Genomic DNA, 19,481 nt, shown 5'->3' on the forward strand with positions numbered 1-19,481 from the left:
ACATGTATGACGCCAAAGGATGAGAACGGGCTCAAATACCATGACCAGTTTTACTGTAGTAACAATCACTATAACTGTTGGTGAAAGTGAAATAATTTATAACCTGATGATCCATTGTTGGCTTAGTCCACGATTATTTCTGACAACATGCACAAATATTTTGGAGACATAAATTCCAGCTGTTATGAGTGAATCATATGTTTTTTTAATAATATCACATAAACACCCAAAGATTTGTCAAGTTAATTTCCTTGTTTCAGAAATGAAAAAAAAACATTGTGGTTTTTAAGGCACTTTTTCCCCTTGGCTGATGTAAAGTCTCTTACAGAAAGAGTAAGATGTACTTACTAAAGAAAATTCTTACTAAACAACCTTTAGTGCTAAAAAACTAAAGCATTAGTGTCCACTTATAAATGATGGTAAAATCAGAGGCACAGGCTTGAGTTTAGCATTTATTTGGTTTGACACTTAAAATAAATGAGTCTCTCTATTTACATATTTAAAATGAGCACCATACAGAAGACACCATCCACCATCCAAAAAAGGAACAAAATAACAAGAGCATTGCCAAAAGAAAGAACCAAAGTCAGCTAGCTGAAGACTACACTGGCCAAATCATTTTCATCAAATATATATATGATAATATTCTACATATAAGCAAAATACAATAATGCCATGAGTTTAAAAAACACACACTCATAAACCCCAGCTGAACACAATAGAACTGAAAGAAACACGAGATGCTTGACGAACACAACTGAACATGATTTATGACCAAAACTGAACGAGACACAAGATTAAAAAACATAGACGAATAACATGTCTCTACATCTTCCTCCTCACATGCCAACAAATAACATGAAAGAACTAATCAGCACCTCGTAAAATATCTGAATTTGACCATTTCATTGTGACTCATTTTTGCACATTTTAACAATGAAGATAAAGATATATCTAGCAAATGTATGAAGACACACTATGATTTAATTGCTATAATTTTATATTTTATACACACATTTGTGTGAAATTTGTGCTGTAATATTCCTCCTGACAGCATCACACCAAGTATTTTCATAAATACTCTAATGCACAAACTTTAAAATAAATATATGAATATGAATAAGCTGGTTCTGGTGTAGATGCTGGACATATACAAAGCCAGGCTATTCACAGTTGGTCAACCAGTGTTTTCTGATGAATGTTTATAATTAAGGGTTAGTGTTAATGTTTAAACTAAACAAGCAAAATATTGATATCATACTTTTCCAGTTATAGCAACAATACCAGTAAAAACAGCTTCAGTATCAGGAGTGCAGTAGAGCACTTAAAGGGTCATTCCACCTGGAAACATGAATGTGTATTTAAAATGGGTCATATATGTAGAAGAAATGTGAAATTATTTTTCAATTTGGAGCTTTCTAGACTGAGAAAAGACAGAAAATGTATTTTTGGCTTATGTGGATGAAAGACAACAACTCCCAGAATGCACTTGCTTCGCTGCCCTAGGAGGCCACGCCTACCGGTTACAGAGCGCAGTAGTTAAACAACAAGTCTAGGCTACTAGTGAGTCTCCGTGAGTCTGGCCGAAAATGTGTTTCGAGATCGCCCAAAATGTCCGGGATTCGGCCTTTGCGTTCTACAGTCGCCATTCATGTTTACTGTGGCGAGCAGGACGAGTTAAGGCCGTGTGGAGAACGACGTGAGGCCGGTGGCGTGATTACTGATGAGCGACACCTGTGAGACGCACCGGTCTCGTATCTCTCACGGAGGAGCGGGAATTTTCTTAGCAATGTTAAAACGCACATCAACCGATCAATTGTTTAGCGTTCATGTAAACACTACATTCAGATTCACCAATCAGAATGAATTCAGTTAGATTGAAACAAAAGCTGTGCATGTAAACAATGAATGGCGACCGCTGAAAGCAAAACCTGAATCCCGGACATTGACGGCCGGACATGTCTGGGAAAAAGAGGACGGTAACCCCTAAAGTTACTACTCAGCTTTCTCCACAGAACAACAGCCTGCTAGCTTACCTTCCAAAAAAGATGGCTGACACTATGTGTAATCCTCCATAATGCATCCGTCTGCATATTCAGTACCTTCGTCCATATTTTCATAAAGTTTCTGCCGGTGAAATCAAACGCAGTGGCACTGATCTGTGATTGGTTTGTTAGCGCATTAGGTCCAGCCCCCTATGCGCGGGTTTGAAAGGGTGAGATCTAGTAGCCTGGCTCCGCCCTCCTACGCACTTCTGCTCAATTTCATTTTCCTTCAGTACTACGTCTGGGATTGCGCTGTAGACTTTGGTTTTCTCCGATCAATTTTTTACCGGGCCAATCAGCGAACAGAGGGAGTGGCTGAGAACGATGACGTTGAAGTCGACTCGTGCGTTATTTTGAGTTGTAGTTTAAAATAAGAAAGATGCGAGCGAAGCCATTCGGTCCGTTGTGGCAACGCTGCCGAATATCAAGAAGTTAAAGCCGGAGCAAGAACAATCTTTGCTTAGTTTTGTGTTTATGGCCATCCTCCCACGGGATTCGGGAAAAGACATGTGTCACGACCAAACGTCAGCGATTGGTTATGGCAGATAGAGTGACTCTGGGCAGATCCAATAGTTTTAGACTTCAATAGAATACCTGGCTACAAGGAAGTTAACGCTTGTCAATGGAGCGGGGCCAGACTCTCTGTACAAATGAAATGTACGCGAGTCTGGTAGAACCAGGCTAGAGATCTAGTGCTTGTAGTCTTTACAGAAATCCCCCTGTCTTCACTTCCTCCTACAATGACGTAAAATTACGATTTTTGCGTCATTGTAGGAGGAAGTGAAAAAGGTAAATAGAGGATTTCTCTCGTCTCAGGTGAAAATGAGAGAGTGTTGCACGACCATTCAATAGTATAACTGTGTTTCTAACAATGGAAAGCTTAATGCAAATGGGTGGAGTGACTCTTTAAGTCCTCCGAGACTGTGAGGTATTTCTGGAAATGCAGTCAGTTCTAATAGTGAGGATGTAAACAAGCAGGATATTATGATTGATGTGTCAAACCAGTTCGGTGCATTAGGGCTTATAATGAAAATGACAAGATAATCATTCACTGTTCCTGTCTGAATCCATGGCTGCCAACTTTTGAGTATAGCTTGTTTTATTTTAGTAACTAAACAGAATTTTATTAGGTTTAGTGACAACATGTAACATTGACTACGTTTACATGCAGCCAATTTTCGGGTTATGGTCGGGTTAAGGTCACTATTCCGGTTTCTGAAACTTTAGGAATAACCCGTTTACATGCGTGAGCAGAGAGAGTTACTCCTGTATACATGGAATTGCAATATGTAGTGACTACATTTACATACAGCTAATAACCCGTTCAAAACCGGAATATTAGCAATAACCCGGTCGCGCACGGCCATGTAAACACCGGCAAAGACCAGAAAATACTCATATCCCGGTTTTTAAAAACCCAAATATGATCCCTGGGGTAACCCTTTTCTAACCCGAATATTTGGTCATGTAAACGCGTATCGGCATATCCCCATCAAAAGGAACATTGATTTGTGTTCTGCGCATGTTCTATTCGCAAGGAATCTTGGTCTTTTGAGTAGAGACAGCGCATACAAAAACCCGCGTGCAGTATACCGGAAGTAAACAAGAAGTAGAGGTAAACATGACGAGACGCAGCACAGCACCACACTTTTGGAGCGAGGAGGAATGCGCAAACGAAGGCGATCGCTATCTGCCCCAAACTATTCATTATCCGCGTGCTGCTGCTGCTGTTGTTGTCTTTGGATACAGGAAGAATAATCGGAAATGACGCATATTGCGTCTTAAGATTGTCCGTACGTCCAGACGCTAACCGTGCGTCGCCGTTTACATCGGGATATTGCCAAATGATTACAAATTCCATGCACACAGGAGTAACTCTCTCTGCTCACGCATGTAAATGGGTTATTCCGAATGTTTCAGAAACCCAAATAGTGACCTTAAAGCTACGTTTTATTATTATTAATATTATTGCTTGACAAATTTCACCATTTCAATACAAATCAATTCTTATGATTTGATTTAATATTGACTCATTTGGATAAAGATTAGGTACACAAGATAGGCGCTTGTGTTTTTTATTATAATAACATCTTTATTTATAAGTAAAAAATATTTAGCTAAATGATAAGCGATTAGACTTTCAGCTGATCCTCTCTCTATCATTTCCTAATGATCTTCAGTGTCAAGTACAGTGTCCTTACTTTCAATGAAAGTATCAAAATTATAAATTATGTTACATTGTTTTATTGGCTGCCTCAGTCTGAGTCTGATTGTAGGAATCCTCCTTTTTAAAGTAATGTCATTCGGGTCCCATGGTGAGTTATCATCACAAGCCATCATTCTCCTGTAGGAAAACACAGATTCACAGATGGTTAAAGGTGACATATCATGATAATCTGACTTGTACCATGTTTAAGTGCTAAAATCTGGCGCATCTACCAACCCAGAAAACATGAAAAGTGACAACCCAGCATCTTTGTTTTGGTAAACCATTCTCTGCAAGCATGTCAAAAAATAAGCTGATCAGATACATCTGTACATCAACACCCACGGCGCCGCGATTTGATTTAGGCTACCACAGTGTAACCAGTCCTAACGCAATGGCAAAAGTTCGAGGAAAGCATGCAAACTGTTCTGTAGTCGCTGCTCAGACGAGCACTGAACACTATTTAGATTCCCAGACTCAGATGAGACAAGAGAGAAGAGGATTAAATGGAAAACCCCCAGAAACAGATGAATCAATGTAACTCCACATCTAAAAGTTGCAAGTTTTGTTATTGTACCTGAAGTTTGTGTAAAGGTCTTGTGAACGGGGCGGGAGCAGCAGCTCATTTGCATTTAAAGAGACACACACAAAAACTGCATGTTTTTGCAAACACCCAAAAAGGGGAACATTTTACAAGTTATAATAAATGATTTGGGGGTTATTTTGAGCTGTAATTTCACAGACACATTCTGGGAACACCATAGATTTAATATTACATATTTTGTAAAGGGGCATAATGTGCCACCTTTAAAGTAATACAATTAATACTATTGTTACGGTGTTTATTCATTTTGTCATGTTTCTGGTTTGTGGTTTCTCTGTCTTTGGTCTTTTATTCAGTTTGTGCCTTGTTAATTCTAGTCTGTTATCCTAGTCATGTCATTATTAGGTCCCTTGTTTCAGGTGTGTTGTCTTGTTAGGTTGTATGGTCCCGCTCGGTGTTCTGATTTGCCCCAGCTGTGTCTTGTTCCCTCATCCCGTCTGTGTATTTAAATCCTGTCTGCTCTTTTGTTCGTGGTCAGTTATTGAATGTATGTTTTAATGTGCGTACCACGAGTATCTTGTCTGTTCTGAATCTGTAATTAAAGTCTTCTGCTGCATTTAGATCCGCCTACTGCCTTTGCTTCCACGCAAATTCGTAACAGAATAACTGACCCCCTAGGATCTAGCAGCCATGCCTACCTGGAGTCCTGATGTCCAGATCCTCCGTCTTCGCCAGGAGAATCGCGCCATCGAGGATTATGTCGCAGAATTCCTCGAGCTGGCATATTTCGCGCAAATGAACACCCACGGCTTGAAGATCTTCTTCCGCAGAGGATTATCGGAACCACTCCGGTCTCTGATGCCCGAACCTGGTCCTCACGGATCTTTAGAATGGTACGTTGACCTGGCCCTGTTGTGGAGCGGTTCCCCGTTTACTGTAGGCGTGGAGGAGAAGCTGCGAGAGCCTGCGCTTAACGTCAGCCCGGTCGCGCCCGCGCTTCACTTCAGCTGCTCAGCCGAGACCACGCTCCACGAGCCTGCGCTTCACGTGAACCGAGTCGAGCCCGCTTTCCACGACATGCCTGAGCTTCTTCCTGCCGAGACCGACATGCCTGAGCTTCTTCCTGCCGAGATCGACTTGCCTGAGGCTGAGCTTCTGTCTTCCGAACCCGCACGTCGCTTCAGCCTCGACGAACCCGAGTCAAGTGAGTCAAGTGCCGCCGAGTCAAGTGAGACCGCGCTTCCCGAGTCAAGCGAGTCAATTGCCGCCGAGTCAAGTGCCGCCGAGTCAAGTGAGTCAAGCGCCGCCGAGTCAAGTGAGTCAAGCGCCGCCGGGTCAAGTGAATCAAGTTCCGAGTCAAGTTCCGAGTCAAGTGAATCAAGTTCTGAGTCAAGTTCCGAGTCAAGTGTGTCAAGTTCCGAGTCAAGTGAGTCAAGTTCCGAGTCAAGTTCCGAGTCAAGTGAGTCAAGTTCCGAGTCAAGTGAGTCAAGTTCCGAGTCAAGTGAGTCAAGTTCCGAGTCAAGTGAGTCAAGTTCCGAGTAGAGTGAGTCAAGTTCCGAGTCAAGTGAGTCAAGTTCCGAGTCAAGTGAGTCAAGTTCCGAGTCAAGTGAGTCAAGTTCCGAGTCAAGTTCCGAGTCAAGTGAATCAAGTTCTGAGTCAAGTTCCGAGTCAAGTGAGTCAAGTTCCGAGTCAAGTGAGTCAAGTTCCGATTCAAGTTCCGAGTCAAGTGAGTCAAGTTCCGAGTCAAGTGAGTCAAGTTCCGAGTCAAGTGAGTCAAGTTCCGAGTAGAGTGAGTCAAGTTCCGAGTCAAGTGAGTCAAGTTCCGAGTCAAGTGAGTCAAGTTCCGAGTCAAGTGAGTCAAGTGCCGAGTCAAGTGAATCAAGTGCCAAGTCAAGTGAATCAAGTGCCAAGTCAAGTGAATCAAGTGCCAAGTCAAGTGAATCAAGTGCCAAGTCAAGTGAATCAAGTGCCAAGTCAAGTGAATCAAGTGCCAAGTCAAGTGAATCAAGTGCCAAGTCAAGTGAATCATGTGCCAAGTCAAGTGAACCGACTACCGAGTCAAGTGAGTCTACCGAGTCGGGTGAATCTACCGAGTCTACTGAGTCAAGCGAGTCTACCGAGTCAAGCGAGTCTACCGAGTCAAGCGAGTCTACTGAGTCAAGTGAGTCTACCGAGTCAAGTGAGTCTACCGAGTCAAGTGAGTCTACCGAGTCAAGTGAGTCTACCGAGTCAAGTGAGTCTACCGAGTCAAGTGAGTCTACCGAGTCAAGTGAGTCTGCCGAGTCAAGGGAGTCTGCCGAGTCAAGTGAGTCTGCCGAGTCTGCCGAGTCAAGTGAGTCTACCGAGTCTACTGAGTCAAGTGAGTCTACTGAGTCAAGTACGTCCAGTAGTGAATCAAGCCCAGTGAAGCGTCGTCGCAGAAGGAGGAGGAGGACTCGTTTGCTTCGCCAGGCTACGGAGGGCGTTCCCAGACTCCTCGCCCTGCCGGCCCCGCCTCTGCGCCTCGCCCTGCCGGCCCCGCCTCTGCGCCTCGCCCTGCCGGCCCCGCCTCTGCACCTCGTCCTGCCTGCGCCCTTCAAGCTCCGGGAGGCCTGCCCAGAACCCATCTACCACCTGGAGGTTCCTCCCGAGGATTTCCCCAAGTATTTTTTGGGGGGGGGCAGAAGGTACTCCGTGAGGGCCATGGAGACGACGTCGACATGGTCCTCATCCTCGTCTGAGTCTGCTCCGACCTGGCCACCATCTCATCGTGCTCCGCCCTGGCCTTTGCCACGCCATGCTCCACCCTGGCCTTTGCCACGCCATGCTCCGCCCTGGCCTTCGCCTCGTCCTGCTCCGCCCTGGCCTTCGCCTCATCCTGCTCCGCCCTGGCCGCCGTCATGTCCTGCTCCGCCCTGGAGGCTTCCTGTTCCGGGCAAGCCACGCCCTCGTCAGCCTCCAGGGCGCCCACCCTCCCGCCCCTATTTGATGTTCATTCGGCGCGGGGTCGCGCCTTATGGAAGGGGGGGATAATGTTACGGTGTTTATTCATTTTGTCATGTTTCTGGTTTGTGGTTTCTCTGTCTTTGGTCTTTTATTCAGTTTGTGCCTTGTTAATTGTAGTCTGTTATCCTAGTCATGTCATTATTAGGTCCCTTGTTTCAGGTGTGTTGTCTTGTTAGGTTGTATGGTCCCGCTCGGTGTTCTGATTTGCCCCAGCTGTGTCTTGTTCCCTCATCCCGTCTGTGTATTTAAATCCTGTCTGCTCTTTTGTTCGTGGTCAGTTATTGAATGTATGTTTTAATGTGCGTACCACGAGTATCTTGTCTGTTCTGAATCTGTAATTAAAGTCTTCTGCTGCATTTAGATCCGCCTACTGCCTTTGCTTCCACGCAAATTCGTAACAACTATAGACTTGAATGGTCTTTTTGCCTGTTGTTTGTGGATGTACAGAGGTTTTCTATCCCTAAATATTAAACACAATGGGCCTCATTTAGAAAATGCTGCATAGATACAGCCACACATTACATTTTTCGAGTGTTTATCACATGTGAGTATGTGTGATTCAGAGAATGAACGCACGCACGCACAAACCCGTTCGTAGTCCTTTCATCCAAATGGGAAATTAGGTAACACTTTATATTACGACCCGCAAACAACTGCGTAAGTAAACCGAAATTACGGTGTACGTTTCTGTAATTATAGTGTACTTCCATGTAGGTATAAGGGAACAACATGTTAAGTTTTGGGTAATAAAGGGGTAACAAGCAATTATACAACCTGCAAAGAACTTCGTAAGTAAATCGAAATTCCGGTGTACGTTTCTGAAATTATAGTGTACCTCCGTGTAGGTATAAGGGAACAATATGTTAAGTTTTGGGTAATAAAGGTTTATTGTTATTTATACACTTTGTACAGTGTGATTTCAAGTTTATTTCTGTGCTGTTTACAGTTTGTACAGTGTTAATCTAATTTCAACATTGTGATTGTTTATTGTTAAACTTGTTTTAATAAATGTTTTTGGTTTAATTGTGCTACTGTTTTTTTACAAGTACTAATTTAGAAATTTGTTGATAATGCTAATGTTGAAGCTAGGTTTGTCTGTTTCAGCATACTGGTTTAATGTTGTATTCACCCAGTAATTACACAGAACAAGGGGGTAACAAGTGCCACTTTAATTTACAGCCCGCAGGAGTTACACTTACCCTGTAAATACATGGTTGAAACGGGTAACAAACACTACTTACTATGTAACAATACGAAACAACACTATTTGCACAGTAATAACAGAGAAAGGTACTCTTATTAAGAAAAACAAAACAAAAAACGTTTTAATTACACAGTATATTTGCTCTGACATTTAAGTGTCATTGCAATACAATGTGATAAGGTAAGTACTAAGTACTACATGGTACGTTCTAAATTAAAATCATAGCAGAAACAATTTTTTTGGCTTAACGTTAAGTAATTTAGTAAGAAAGGCCAATAAATTCAATTTTTATCATACTGTGCTTACATACAGCCATATATATATATATGTTTAATTTACAACCCACAGATGTCAAAATTACCCTGTAACTACATTGCAAAAGAACATATTTTGCCAGAAATGAGATAAAAACTTTTATATACGACAGACGTACAATTTTTGCCTGGAATATATTAACGGACTAGGTACCTGTTAGTTTTAAAATATTTGCATTATAAATAATTTGCTTGTATATGTGGTTGTACCCCTTTATTACCCAAAACTTAACATATTGTTCCCTTATACCTACACGGAAGTACACTATAATTACAGAAACGTACACCGTAATTTCGGTTTACTTACGCAGTTGTTTGCGGGTCGTAATATAAAGTGTTACCGGAAATTAATACATCTTTAATGATCTTGAAATTGTGCTCAGCTGAATGCTTTTGAATCTCTGTCTTGTAATAATGTCATTAACATAACTATGGAACCAATTCTTAATACGCATGTGAGCACCATCTGCGTTTCTCATCTGTTCGCGTTTAAAGTCTGTGTAGAGAGAATGGCGTCGTCCTAGTGGCCCCCAATTTTAATAACAAATGATTGTTGCGACGGAAGCTAATCAATCAAAAACTAACTTAAGCTGGAAAATAACTTTATTAAAGAACCGCTATAAAGCCAAAATGATCTGTTACCTTAAATTATACGTTTATCTCTGTAAAGCTGCTTTGAAACAATCTACATTGTTAAAAGTGCTATATAAATGAAGATGACTTGACTTGACTTAACATATAAAAGAGCACCAGTCAACGTCCAAAACCTTTACTTGAGAACGGCGCAGCAAGATTTGCTTAGATGTCCAAATACCTGCAGTTCTCTGACTCTCTGCCAGAAGAAAACATACTTACATCTGCTCAGACCCTGACGTGGCACTGAACACCTTTCCACTTCAAAGACCGTTTTTATTAAAATAAACGCCGGTGTGGATTTTAGCGTACATTTACTCTAAGATTAAATCTGTGGTTACACACGTTTTATAAATGAGCCCCGATATCTTACATTGCATCAAATCTTCCATAATACAGTAATACAAAATTGTATTATGATTTCAATATCGCATCTAAAATTCTTGAACTGACAATTAAGACACTTGCTCTCTGAACAAAAAGTTGCACTTTATTTCGTTTATTTGGGAGTTGTTTTTGTTTTGAGGATTTAATAATAATTAAAATTATAATTATAAATTAAAATGTAATCATGCCACTGTTCTTTTATGCACAGTAAATCTCATATATCTTGCTAAATCAGCTGTATGTAATACTTACTCTCTGTGCTGCTGCTGTATAGGTCCTGTGGTGACGATAGTAAATCACAGCAGCAGTTACAGCAGCACACACCAGCAGAACACACACCAGCAGAACAACAGCAACAACTGTTCCTGCTACAGCTCCTGAAAACAGACCTGAACCTGGAACATCTACAGAGAAACAGACATTATTACGAGAGAGTGGATGATTATCCATCCAGTATTGTTTTACTTTTTTTACTTTAGACCCTTCTATATTGATCATCAGCTGTATCAACATGAAAAGCAGCGTTCACTGGAAAACAAATATAATGCATTTTTCATGTTATCAAGTTAATAACATTAGTCAAATGTTATTGAGCCAAATTCACAACTCCACATTTATTGAGTTGATTTAAAAATACTTAACTGATTTTCTTAATTCATGAAAAACTGAATTATACACTCACCAATGACAGTAAGACTGAATCTCTTCACTCTGCTGATGCTGAAGCTGCTTTTGTTCATGTTGATCTGTAGTTTATATTCTCCAGAGTCTGTGTTTCTGGTGTTTGTGATGGTCAGAGATCCAGTCTGATGATCCAGCTTCAGTCTGTCTCTGAATCTCTCAGTATCTTCTTTACACTGAACATCTGTACAGATATCGATGAGATCTTCAGTGATGAGAGTGTCATTAATATACCACGTCATCACATAATTTAGTTTTCTTGCTACAGCAGAATCAAAGGTGACGGATTCTCCCTCGTTTCTCTTCACTTCATCTATTCCAGCAGCAGAAACACCTGAAACACAAACCAACAGATGCTGGAGGATCTTTTGCTGAAAACAAACAAAAACTACACAACATGAGAGAACTGTGAACATGACTGCGATTGCAAAAGCCCTTTCTTGACTTTTGATCTGAAAAGAAACATTTTGGTCTGTGCCTGTAAACACTAATTAACAATGTGCTTTTAAAATATATAAACTGCATTTAAACATTTTTAAATGACTCACCTTCGACAGAAACACTGACGATCTTTTTACTGTCGCTGCTGCTGCTGATGATCAGTAGTTTATATTCTCCAGAGTGTGTGTTTGTGATGTTTGTGATGGTCAGAGATCCAGTCTGATGATCCAGCTTCAGTCTGTCTCTGAATCTCTCAGTATCTTCATTACAATGAACATCTGTACAGATATCACTGAGATCTCCACTGATTTCAGCTATTCGAGTGTCATTAAAATACCATTTAATCTCTTCTTGTTGGTTTGTTTGAACACCAGTGCATAAAGTGACTGAATCTCCCTCCATCGCTGACACTGACACTTCATCTGTATTAACACCAGATGAACCTTGAGAAAAACATAAGCCAAACAAAAAAATGCAATAGTGCTGTGAAAATGTTTTTCTACAGATCATATCGATTTTAAGTAGAAAAATGTCTGTATTCATAATGTAACATGCAAACAAACAGCAGAAGAATATCTTATTGTACAGTCATGCTCAAAAGTTTACACACTCTTTGCAGAATGTGCTAAATGTTAACTATTTTAACAACATAAGAGGGATCATACAACATGCATGTTATTTTTTATTTAAAGGGATACTCCCCTTTTTTTTGGAAATAGGCTCATTTTACAACTCCCCCAGAGTTAAACAGTTGAGTTTTACCGTTTTCGAATCCATTCAGCCGATCTCTGGGTCAGGAAGTACCACTTTTAGCATAGCTTACTGTAGCATAGATAATTGAATCGGACAGGACCATTAGCATCTCATTAGCATAAAAAAATGACCAAAGAATTTAGATATTTTTCCTATTTACAACTTGACTCTTCTGTAGTTACATCGTGTACTAAGACCGACGGAAAATGAAAAGTTGCGATTTTCTAGGCTGATATGGCTAGGAACTACTCTCACTCCTGCGTAATAATCAAGAAACTTTACTGCCGTACCATGAGTACAGCAGGCGTGATGATGTGACGCAGCGCCTGAAAATAGGTCTAATAGCCAGGTTAGACAAACTTAGTCCCGGTCACGTTGGAAGTTACCGAGCTGGGGACTTTTTTCAGGCGTCATATCATTACTAATGGTACGGCAGTAAAGTTTCTTGATAATTATGCAGGAATGAGAGTATAGTTCCTAGCCATATCAGCCTAGAAAATCGCAACTTTTCATTTTCTGTCGGCCTTAGTACACGATGTAACTACAGAAGAGTCAAGATGTAAATAGGAAAAAAATCTAAACTCTTTGCTCATTTTTTTGAGAAATGCTAATGGTCTTGTCCGATTCAATTATCTACGCTAAGCTATGCTAAAAGTGGTACTGCCAGACCCGGAGATCGGCTGAATGGATTCAAAAACGGTAAAACTCCACAGTTTAACTCTGGGGGAGTTGTAAAATGAGCCTATTTCCAAAAAAAGTGGAGTATCCCTTTAATACTGTCCTGAATAAGATATTTTATATAAAAGTGTTCACAATAGTCCACAAGACAAAAAAAAAAAGACAAAAAAAAGCTTGATTTATAAAAAAGAGATGATGCATAAAGACCCGGGGGTGTAAACGTTTTAATGTGAAGAGGTATTTTCTACTTAATTTGTCTTCTGGGGGATATGTATCTATCTAATGCTTCTCAAGGGCAGGACTAAATAAAATAAAAAGATATTTAAACAAAGTAGGAAAAATTTGGACATCTTCATCCTGTTCAAAGGTTTACACCCCCTGGTTCTTAATGCATCATGTTTCAACATCATCAGTGAATGTTTGAAGATTTTAATAGTTGTGTTTGAGTCCCTCAGTGTGAAAAGATGGATCTCATAATCATACAGTCACTGCTGGAAAAGGTTCAAATATGCAAAAGATGCTTGAAAACAAAATAATTTTCGGGACCTGGAGGATTTATCTGAAAAACAATGTACAGTTTAACTGAAACAAGGGACTCAAGAACAAACATCGCAAAACAAAAAATAGTTGTGGATCATCCAGGTAACAACACACAGTATTAAAAATAAATAGGCTGTCACGGTTCGCCTGTTCATTCAGTGTATACTACTCTGGTCTGATCAGACCAGCCGCAAGTGTGTCTCGTTTATGGGTCCTATATGTAGTCTTGTGTTTGTAAGGTTCATTGTCACTATTTCTGTGGGTCCCTGCACACTTTGGAATTCAGGGAAATGAGAAAGCGGATAAGGTGGCAAAAGAAGCAGTTAAAAAAGGAGATGTTGAAGTCAACTTTAAATTATCAAACTCAGAGGGGAAATTAAGGCATAGTGTGGAGAAGTATAAATCATCAATGGCAACAGAGCTAGGATAATGCAACAAAAGGGAGGGTACTATACGGTTATCCGGACCACACGATGGCCTACCCATAACCCCTCCCCTAAACCTACCCGTCACTGGGGTTAAGACTAATCAGGGATGATGGCCTACCCCTTAGCCCGCCCCTAAACCTACCCGTCACTTGGGTTAAGACCAGTCAGGGATGACTATACGGACTATATGGGACTAAAAGACACACGTGTGGTCCGGATAACCATAGTTCCAAAGGGGGACATCAACACGAAATCCAAAGCAATGTAGGTATATAGGTAGAAGTAGGGGAACAAAGAGGAAAGAGCAGGTGATAATCAGCAGGATGAGAATTGGGCATAGCAATCTTAACGGCACATTTTTAATTACAGTAAAACATCCTACAGGAATGTGTGAACATTGTCAGGAGGCTGAAACAATAGAACATATTCTTACAACATGCAGGAAATTTACTCAGGAAAGACAATAAATGATAACACAGTTTAAAAAAAATAGGACGGGTAGATAATACAGTAAAAAAGTATGTATGGAGTATGGAGAGAGTGCGGAGGGTAGGAAATTGATATTTGGTCTTTTGAGGATGACTGGATTAGATAGGCGGATATAGTATGAATGAGAACAAAGGTTAAATAAAACCGAAAGGTGGCAGTAATGCAACTCAAAGGATGCAGCTGCCGTGCCGTAAAAACCCAAAGAAGACGGTTCATAGTCAGATCGTGTACTGGTTCTCTGTTGTCTCGCTGTCAATGCAGTTTATCTACCCAGTTCTCATGTTTTTTACGTACTGTTTCCTCTCTGTGCCTGCGTTTTGGATTATTGCCCGGGTTGACGTTCACCGCTGTTTCCTTCAGCGGTCCCCGTCTTCTAGGATCGGATTACAGCCCACTGCATTCCCCTGCGCTGCCAAGGACCTAACTGCTTACGCACCATGCTTTTCCTGTCTTGTTTTCTTGCTGTTCTAAATAAAGCTAAACTTTAAATCGCAATTGGATCCTGTGTCTCGTGACCTGACATAGGCTATATGTAAACTTTTGAACGGGGACATTTTAAATTCAGCTTCTTTTTTTCTAGTGGACTAGGCTATACAACATCTATGTAAAATATCTTAATCAGGACAGTAGGCTGTTTAATAAAAAAATAAAATAAAAACATGCATTTTTAATGATCCATCTTATTTTGTTAAAATAATTAACATTTTGCAGATTCTACAAGGGGTATTTTGCAACCTTTCCCTATATTTGCACAGTTATATAATAAAAATGATTATAGACTCATAATACATATTACAGATTATTCCATTAAAATACTTCAGATCACCCCATTTCATTAAGATACGGATAATGCAGAGTCGTTATTATCTATTGTTATACCGTTCGAATTACTCGCGTAAAGAACGTTTTGAGGCTACATTATATTTAATTAATTCGGCAGAAGCTTTTGCTCAAAGCGATTTACATCACATTCAAGTCAATTTAATCAGATTATGCACCAATGCCAAAGAATACCGACATTTACTGACTGCACGCCACTGAAACTGTCATGCGGATTTCTCAGTGAATACTCTGACAGTGTTAGGTTGTTACCATGTCATGCGCCTATGCAGTCAAAGAAATCGATGCACCAGAAAATAGGTCCAAACCTTAATCTTACCGTGGTCGAGTAAAATCCAGATCAAATGAAAGAGAATCTTCATTTTCACCACTCTTGAAACAATGAATGCCGATTATAATTCATAAAAGTGATTTAAAGGTGTGGACGCTGCGGCTGTTGTTAGGAAACCTGATAGCCTCACGAATGGCCAGCAGTTTTCTTAAAGTGGTCATATAATGCCATTTTTATACAAGTTAATATGATTCTTTGGGGTCTAAATGAAAAGTGTGTAATATAGCCTACTTTAAAGGGGAACTAAACCCTAAACCAACTTTTTTTAGTTAATGATCTGTAAGAATGGGGCCTGTGCTGTTCATTGATTTGAGTAACTTTTTAGACATTTGGGTATAAAGTGTTTTAATTTTACAATATATGGTGTAAAAACGTCAGAGTGCTGCCCTCTTCAGGTTGAACGATGGCTACTGTAGTTGAATTTTCCTATTGGATGTTTGCGGTACTATGTGACGTAACCGGTACTACGTGATGTGAGCAGATTCCAGCTGTATAAAAACCATATTGTTTCGTCAAAACCACTGTAGCGAGTCAGGAGTTGGAATTGCGAGTATTGAAAATGATCAGGATAGAGTAGAAATGGGCTTCTCCGCTTGCGCTGAAAAGCAGTGCAGCGGCGTCTTGATGTGAGTGATCATATATATTTTAAAAGTTAATAAAGTTAATCCTCTGGGGTCGACAAACGTGCCGATGCATTTTGCTGGATTTTTTCACATATCGGCAAACTATGAATATGCCTACAGAGAGCACGGGCTGTTGACATCAACTCGATATAACTCATCAGATGCATGTACTTTACGTCATCTTGCGACCCTGTGAGGAAGTATTTATTTCGCTAGCATCGTCGGATGCTGATCGCAATGCGGCAGTTAAAGGTGATCTAAGTAACTTTTTTACATTAACTGAACAGCTTCGGAGTCAGTGGAATGGTTATATTTCGGGTTGAATGGTGGTGGTTTCGCACCCCCCTGGTGCCCGAGAGCGGAAAAAACCTCACTTGCAACTTTGAGAAGTCAGGAAGTATCGCGTGATATCAGGTGTCACGATGTAACAAATTGCTTAAGCACTGCACACGTACACGCCCCCATTCAAGCACCGGCTATAAGCAAAGGACACCGATAGATTGAGTTCTTCACATTTTCGCCATGGCTGAGCCTGTAAAAAAGAAGCAGAAAGTTAAAAAATCTTTGTCGGAGGACAAAAGATAGAGGAAACGGAAGACTGACCGAGCAAGAAGTCAGATTCAAGTAAATATTTGACCGGCTTTTTCAGAATGGCGAGAACTGAGAGAAACAGAAGCCTGCAAAACAGATGCTGACCTGGCCTTCTTGCTGTTGCACTTGTAAGTATCTTTGGAATAAACTGTTTAATATTTAAATTTCAAGTAATTGAGACCTCAGAATGTTTGCTATTGTCTGTAAAGGTTTTTATTATGATAGCTGTCTGTTACGGGCTTACTAGTACGCTAGACACTATAACTTTGATGTTAGCATTTTCATTAGCAAACACGTTTGATTTCTGTAGTTGTTTGGCCGTTCTTCTGTCAGTTTTATTTGTGTAACTTAGTTTGCAAATAAATAGAGATTAAATTCTTCGTAGACATAACTGGTTTTGAAATAGCCAGTTCCTCTGCGAGGGGGGAGGAACAATAGTTCGTTTTTACGATAGTGTGTTTGAAAGCATTTGCTACCAGACTCTAGGGGGAGCTTCGTAGAGAAAAAAACACTCAGGCTTGCCTGGTGTCCCTTTAAGACCGCAGTTTGAGCCAGTGGTTGAATTGATATGGCTCTGGCCCTGTGCCCACAGACAATTCACCCTCCTCCACTTCAGGTGAAGGTGGGGGAGAAAAGTCCTCGACTTCAAATGACAGCTCTGTTGCAAAGCTACTTGCGTCACTCCAGTCACTTTCCATTTTAGAGTCTGACAGCAGCTGTCAATTAATCCGTCACTGCGGGTCTCAGGTGCGCTGCGGGAGTCAGGCTCTGACCAGGGGTTTAGCTACCCTTTAATATGGTCTTAGTTTCCTGCTTACACTCAGTGCTATTGGGGTCTATATGACCCCAGACATAAATAGAGCTATTGTACAAAAAAATATGCATTTTAATAATACAAATTATATATATTTTTTTCGTTTACTTCTCATTTATATTTTTATGCTGTGTTTTGGGGGATATGAAGTACTTTTTTTACCTATTTACTGCAGAATTCCTCAACAACACCATTAGCATAAATATGAAATTTTACATTTTTATGAAAAAAAAACACATTAATGAAGATCGAATTTAAATAGGAATTGTTTCTGGATATTGATCTAGGTGTTAGATGCATAATTCTGCCATCTGCTGGTTAGATGTTTTTTTGTAGATAATATATTTTTACCCTTAAAGTGTAATTACCATATACTTCCAGCAGAGGCCCCATAGAGATCCATTCATTTTTCTGGATGTGACTTAATGCTCTTATAACAGCTTTTGTTATGAATATATATATTTAAACGTTTAAAATACATTAAATCAGTATTTTGTCAAAGTTTAGAATTATTTTTGTTGTTGTTTGAGGTCTTTTGAAGTATCTTGTTATTGCAATAATGCTATATACATTTTGCCAAATAATGCCAAATAAATTTGCAATAATGCCACAAGTTACCACTAAAAGAAAATGCTTGAGTGCAATTTCATAGTATTTAAATAATCGAAATGTATAAAATGATTAACTTTAAAATAAGAAATTAATTTTTAAAAGGAAATAAAAACAAAAAACAAACAGCTATAGGCGGATATGAACAGGAGTGAAGAGTAAACACCTGTGTGTCTGTGTGTGTTTGTGTGTGCGCACGTGCATGTGTGTGTGTGTGTGTGTGTGTGTGTAATCATGCTCATTCCACATAGTATTTTTTTCTCTCCAATGCCATGTTAATTTATGTGTGAACATTTTTAGATTCATACTGGAATTATTGATTTTATTTCCCAATTTCTATAAAAATGCTCTCTTTTTCTGTCACACCTGTTTGTTTGTTTGTTTGTTTGTTTGTTTGTTTGTTTGTTTGTTTGTGTGTCTCTCTGTGTGTATGTTATGTGTGTGTATATATTTACAAATCACTGGTGAACACAACCCAAATCAGAATCCAAGTTGTAGTCAATCAGGCGTTAGTCGCAAATAAACATGTATTAACAGTGACGAGAATCAGTCACATTCACAATCTCAGACAAAATCTCTCTTGTACGACACTCAAGACCTGTACATGTATACTCACCTGTTTGGACCATCCCTGGAAGTGTGTGCTCTCCACGTTCACCATCCACAAATACACAATCTCCAACGTCACCTGCAACACAGTAAAACTCTGGTTATTGATTTGCATCCAAGAAATATAATTCCCTTACCTGCTTAGCCATTACCTGCACTTCTAATAAATAAACCTGTTGTTATTTCTCATTGCCTTCCCAAGCCTTCTTTTTCCTAACATAAATTGTGAGTCCCTGCCCCTTTAATAGGTAAAGCGCAAGTTCCCTCTTGCTGCGCAGCAATACAGACTTCCAAACAGACTTAAGCAAATGTCCTCTAAATGAATCACGGCCGGATGATCTCTCGAGCAGTTCTCAGAGAATCTCCCCCAAGAAGAAGCAAGGCCGGAGGATCTCAGACAAATTTCATTGAGAATCCCACCGGAAAACACAAATACAACAGTTTTTATAGAATAAGGAGGTATTGCAAAAATGACATGACACATTACAAATTTTTCCCACAATTTGATAAGTCATTCATATGCAAACCCTTCTGTTACCAGGTAGAACCAAACTGTTTTTGGTTTCAAGTTCAAGACATCTTTCTTGTTTCATTTCCCATATTTGTTATTTATACACTCACACAACCAAAGTCAAAGGGGTATGGCAACACAACATACAACATTCAAAAACAGAGGATAGTACATTGTGTTCAAAGTGTTAGCATGTTAGGCCTAAAAAGAGAAATACGGTTAGAT

General features: G+C 40.0%; 1 protein-coding gene across 1 annotated transcript; it reads right to left on the reverse strand.

The window, feature by feature from the left end:
* Positions 1–439: 439 nt before the first annotated feature.
* LOC143735258 (uncharacterized) lies at positions 440–15,613 on the reverse strand. Its single transcript, XM_077225374.1, has 5 exons — positions 15,488–15,613; positions 11,548–11,883; positions 11,001–11,333; positions 10,571–10,722; positions 440–4,389 (listed from the first exon to the last, which is right to left on the reverse strand). Exons 1-5 carry the CDS (start codon positions 15,528–15,530, stop codon positions 4,372–4,374), a joined length of 882 nt encoding a protein of 293 aa, XP_077081489.1. The 5' UTR covers positions 15,531–15,613; the 3' UTR covers positions 440–4,371.
* Positions 15,614–19,481: the final 3,868 nt, after the last annotated feature.

The sequence above is a fragment of the Siphateles boraxobius genome, unplaced genomic scaffold (assembly GCF_051911475.1).
Source record: "Siphateles boraxobius isolate OS27281-9 unplaced genomic scaffold, OSU_SipBor_1 13, whole genome shotgun sequence".
Taxonomy (NCBI): domain Eukaryota; kingdom Metazoa; phylum Chordata; class Actinopteri; order Cypriniformes; family Leuciscidae; genus Siphateles; species Siphateles boraxobius.

What these genes read in the sequence shown, in the direction of transcription:
- LOC143735258 (XM_077225374.1), bottom strand. Translation starts at nt 15,530, where the DNA reads ATGAAGATTCTCTTTCATTTGATCTGGATTTTACTCGACCACG. An exon ending in CTGGATTTTACTCGACCACG is followed by an intron (nt 11,884 to 15,487) that starts GTAAGATTAAGG and finishes GTTTTTCTCAAG; the next exon opens with GTTCATCTGGTGTTAATACA. An exon ending in ATTCAGTCTTACTGTCATTG is followed by an intron (nt 10,723 to 11,000) that starts GTGAGTGTATAA and finishes GTTTCTCTGTAG; the next exon opens with ATGTTCCAGGTTCAGGTCTG.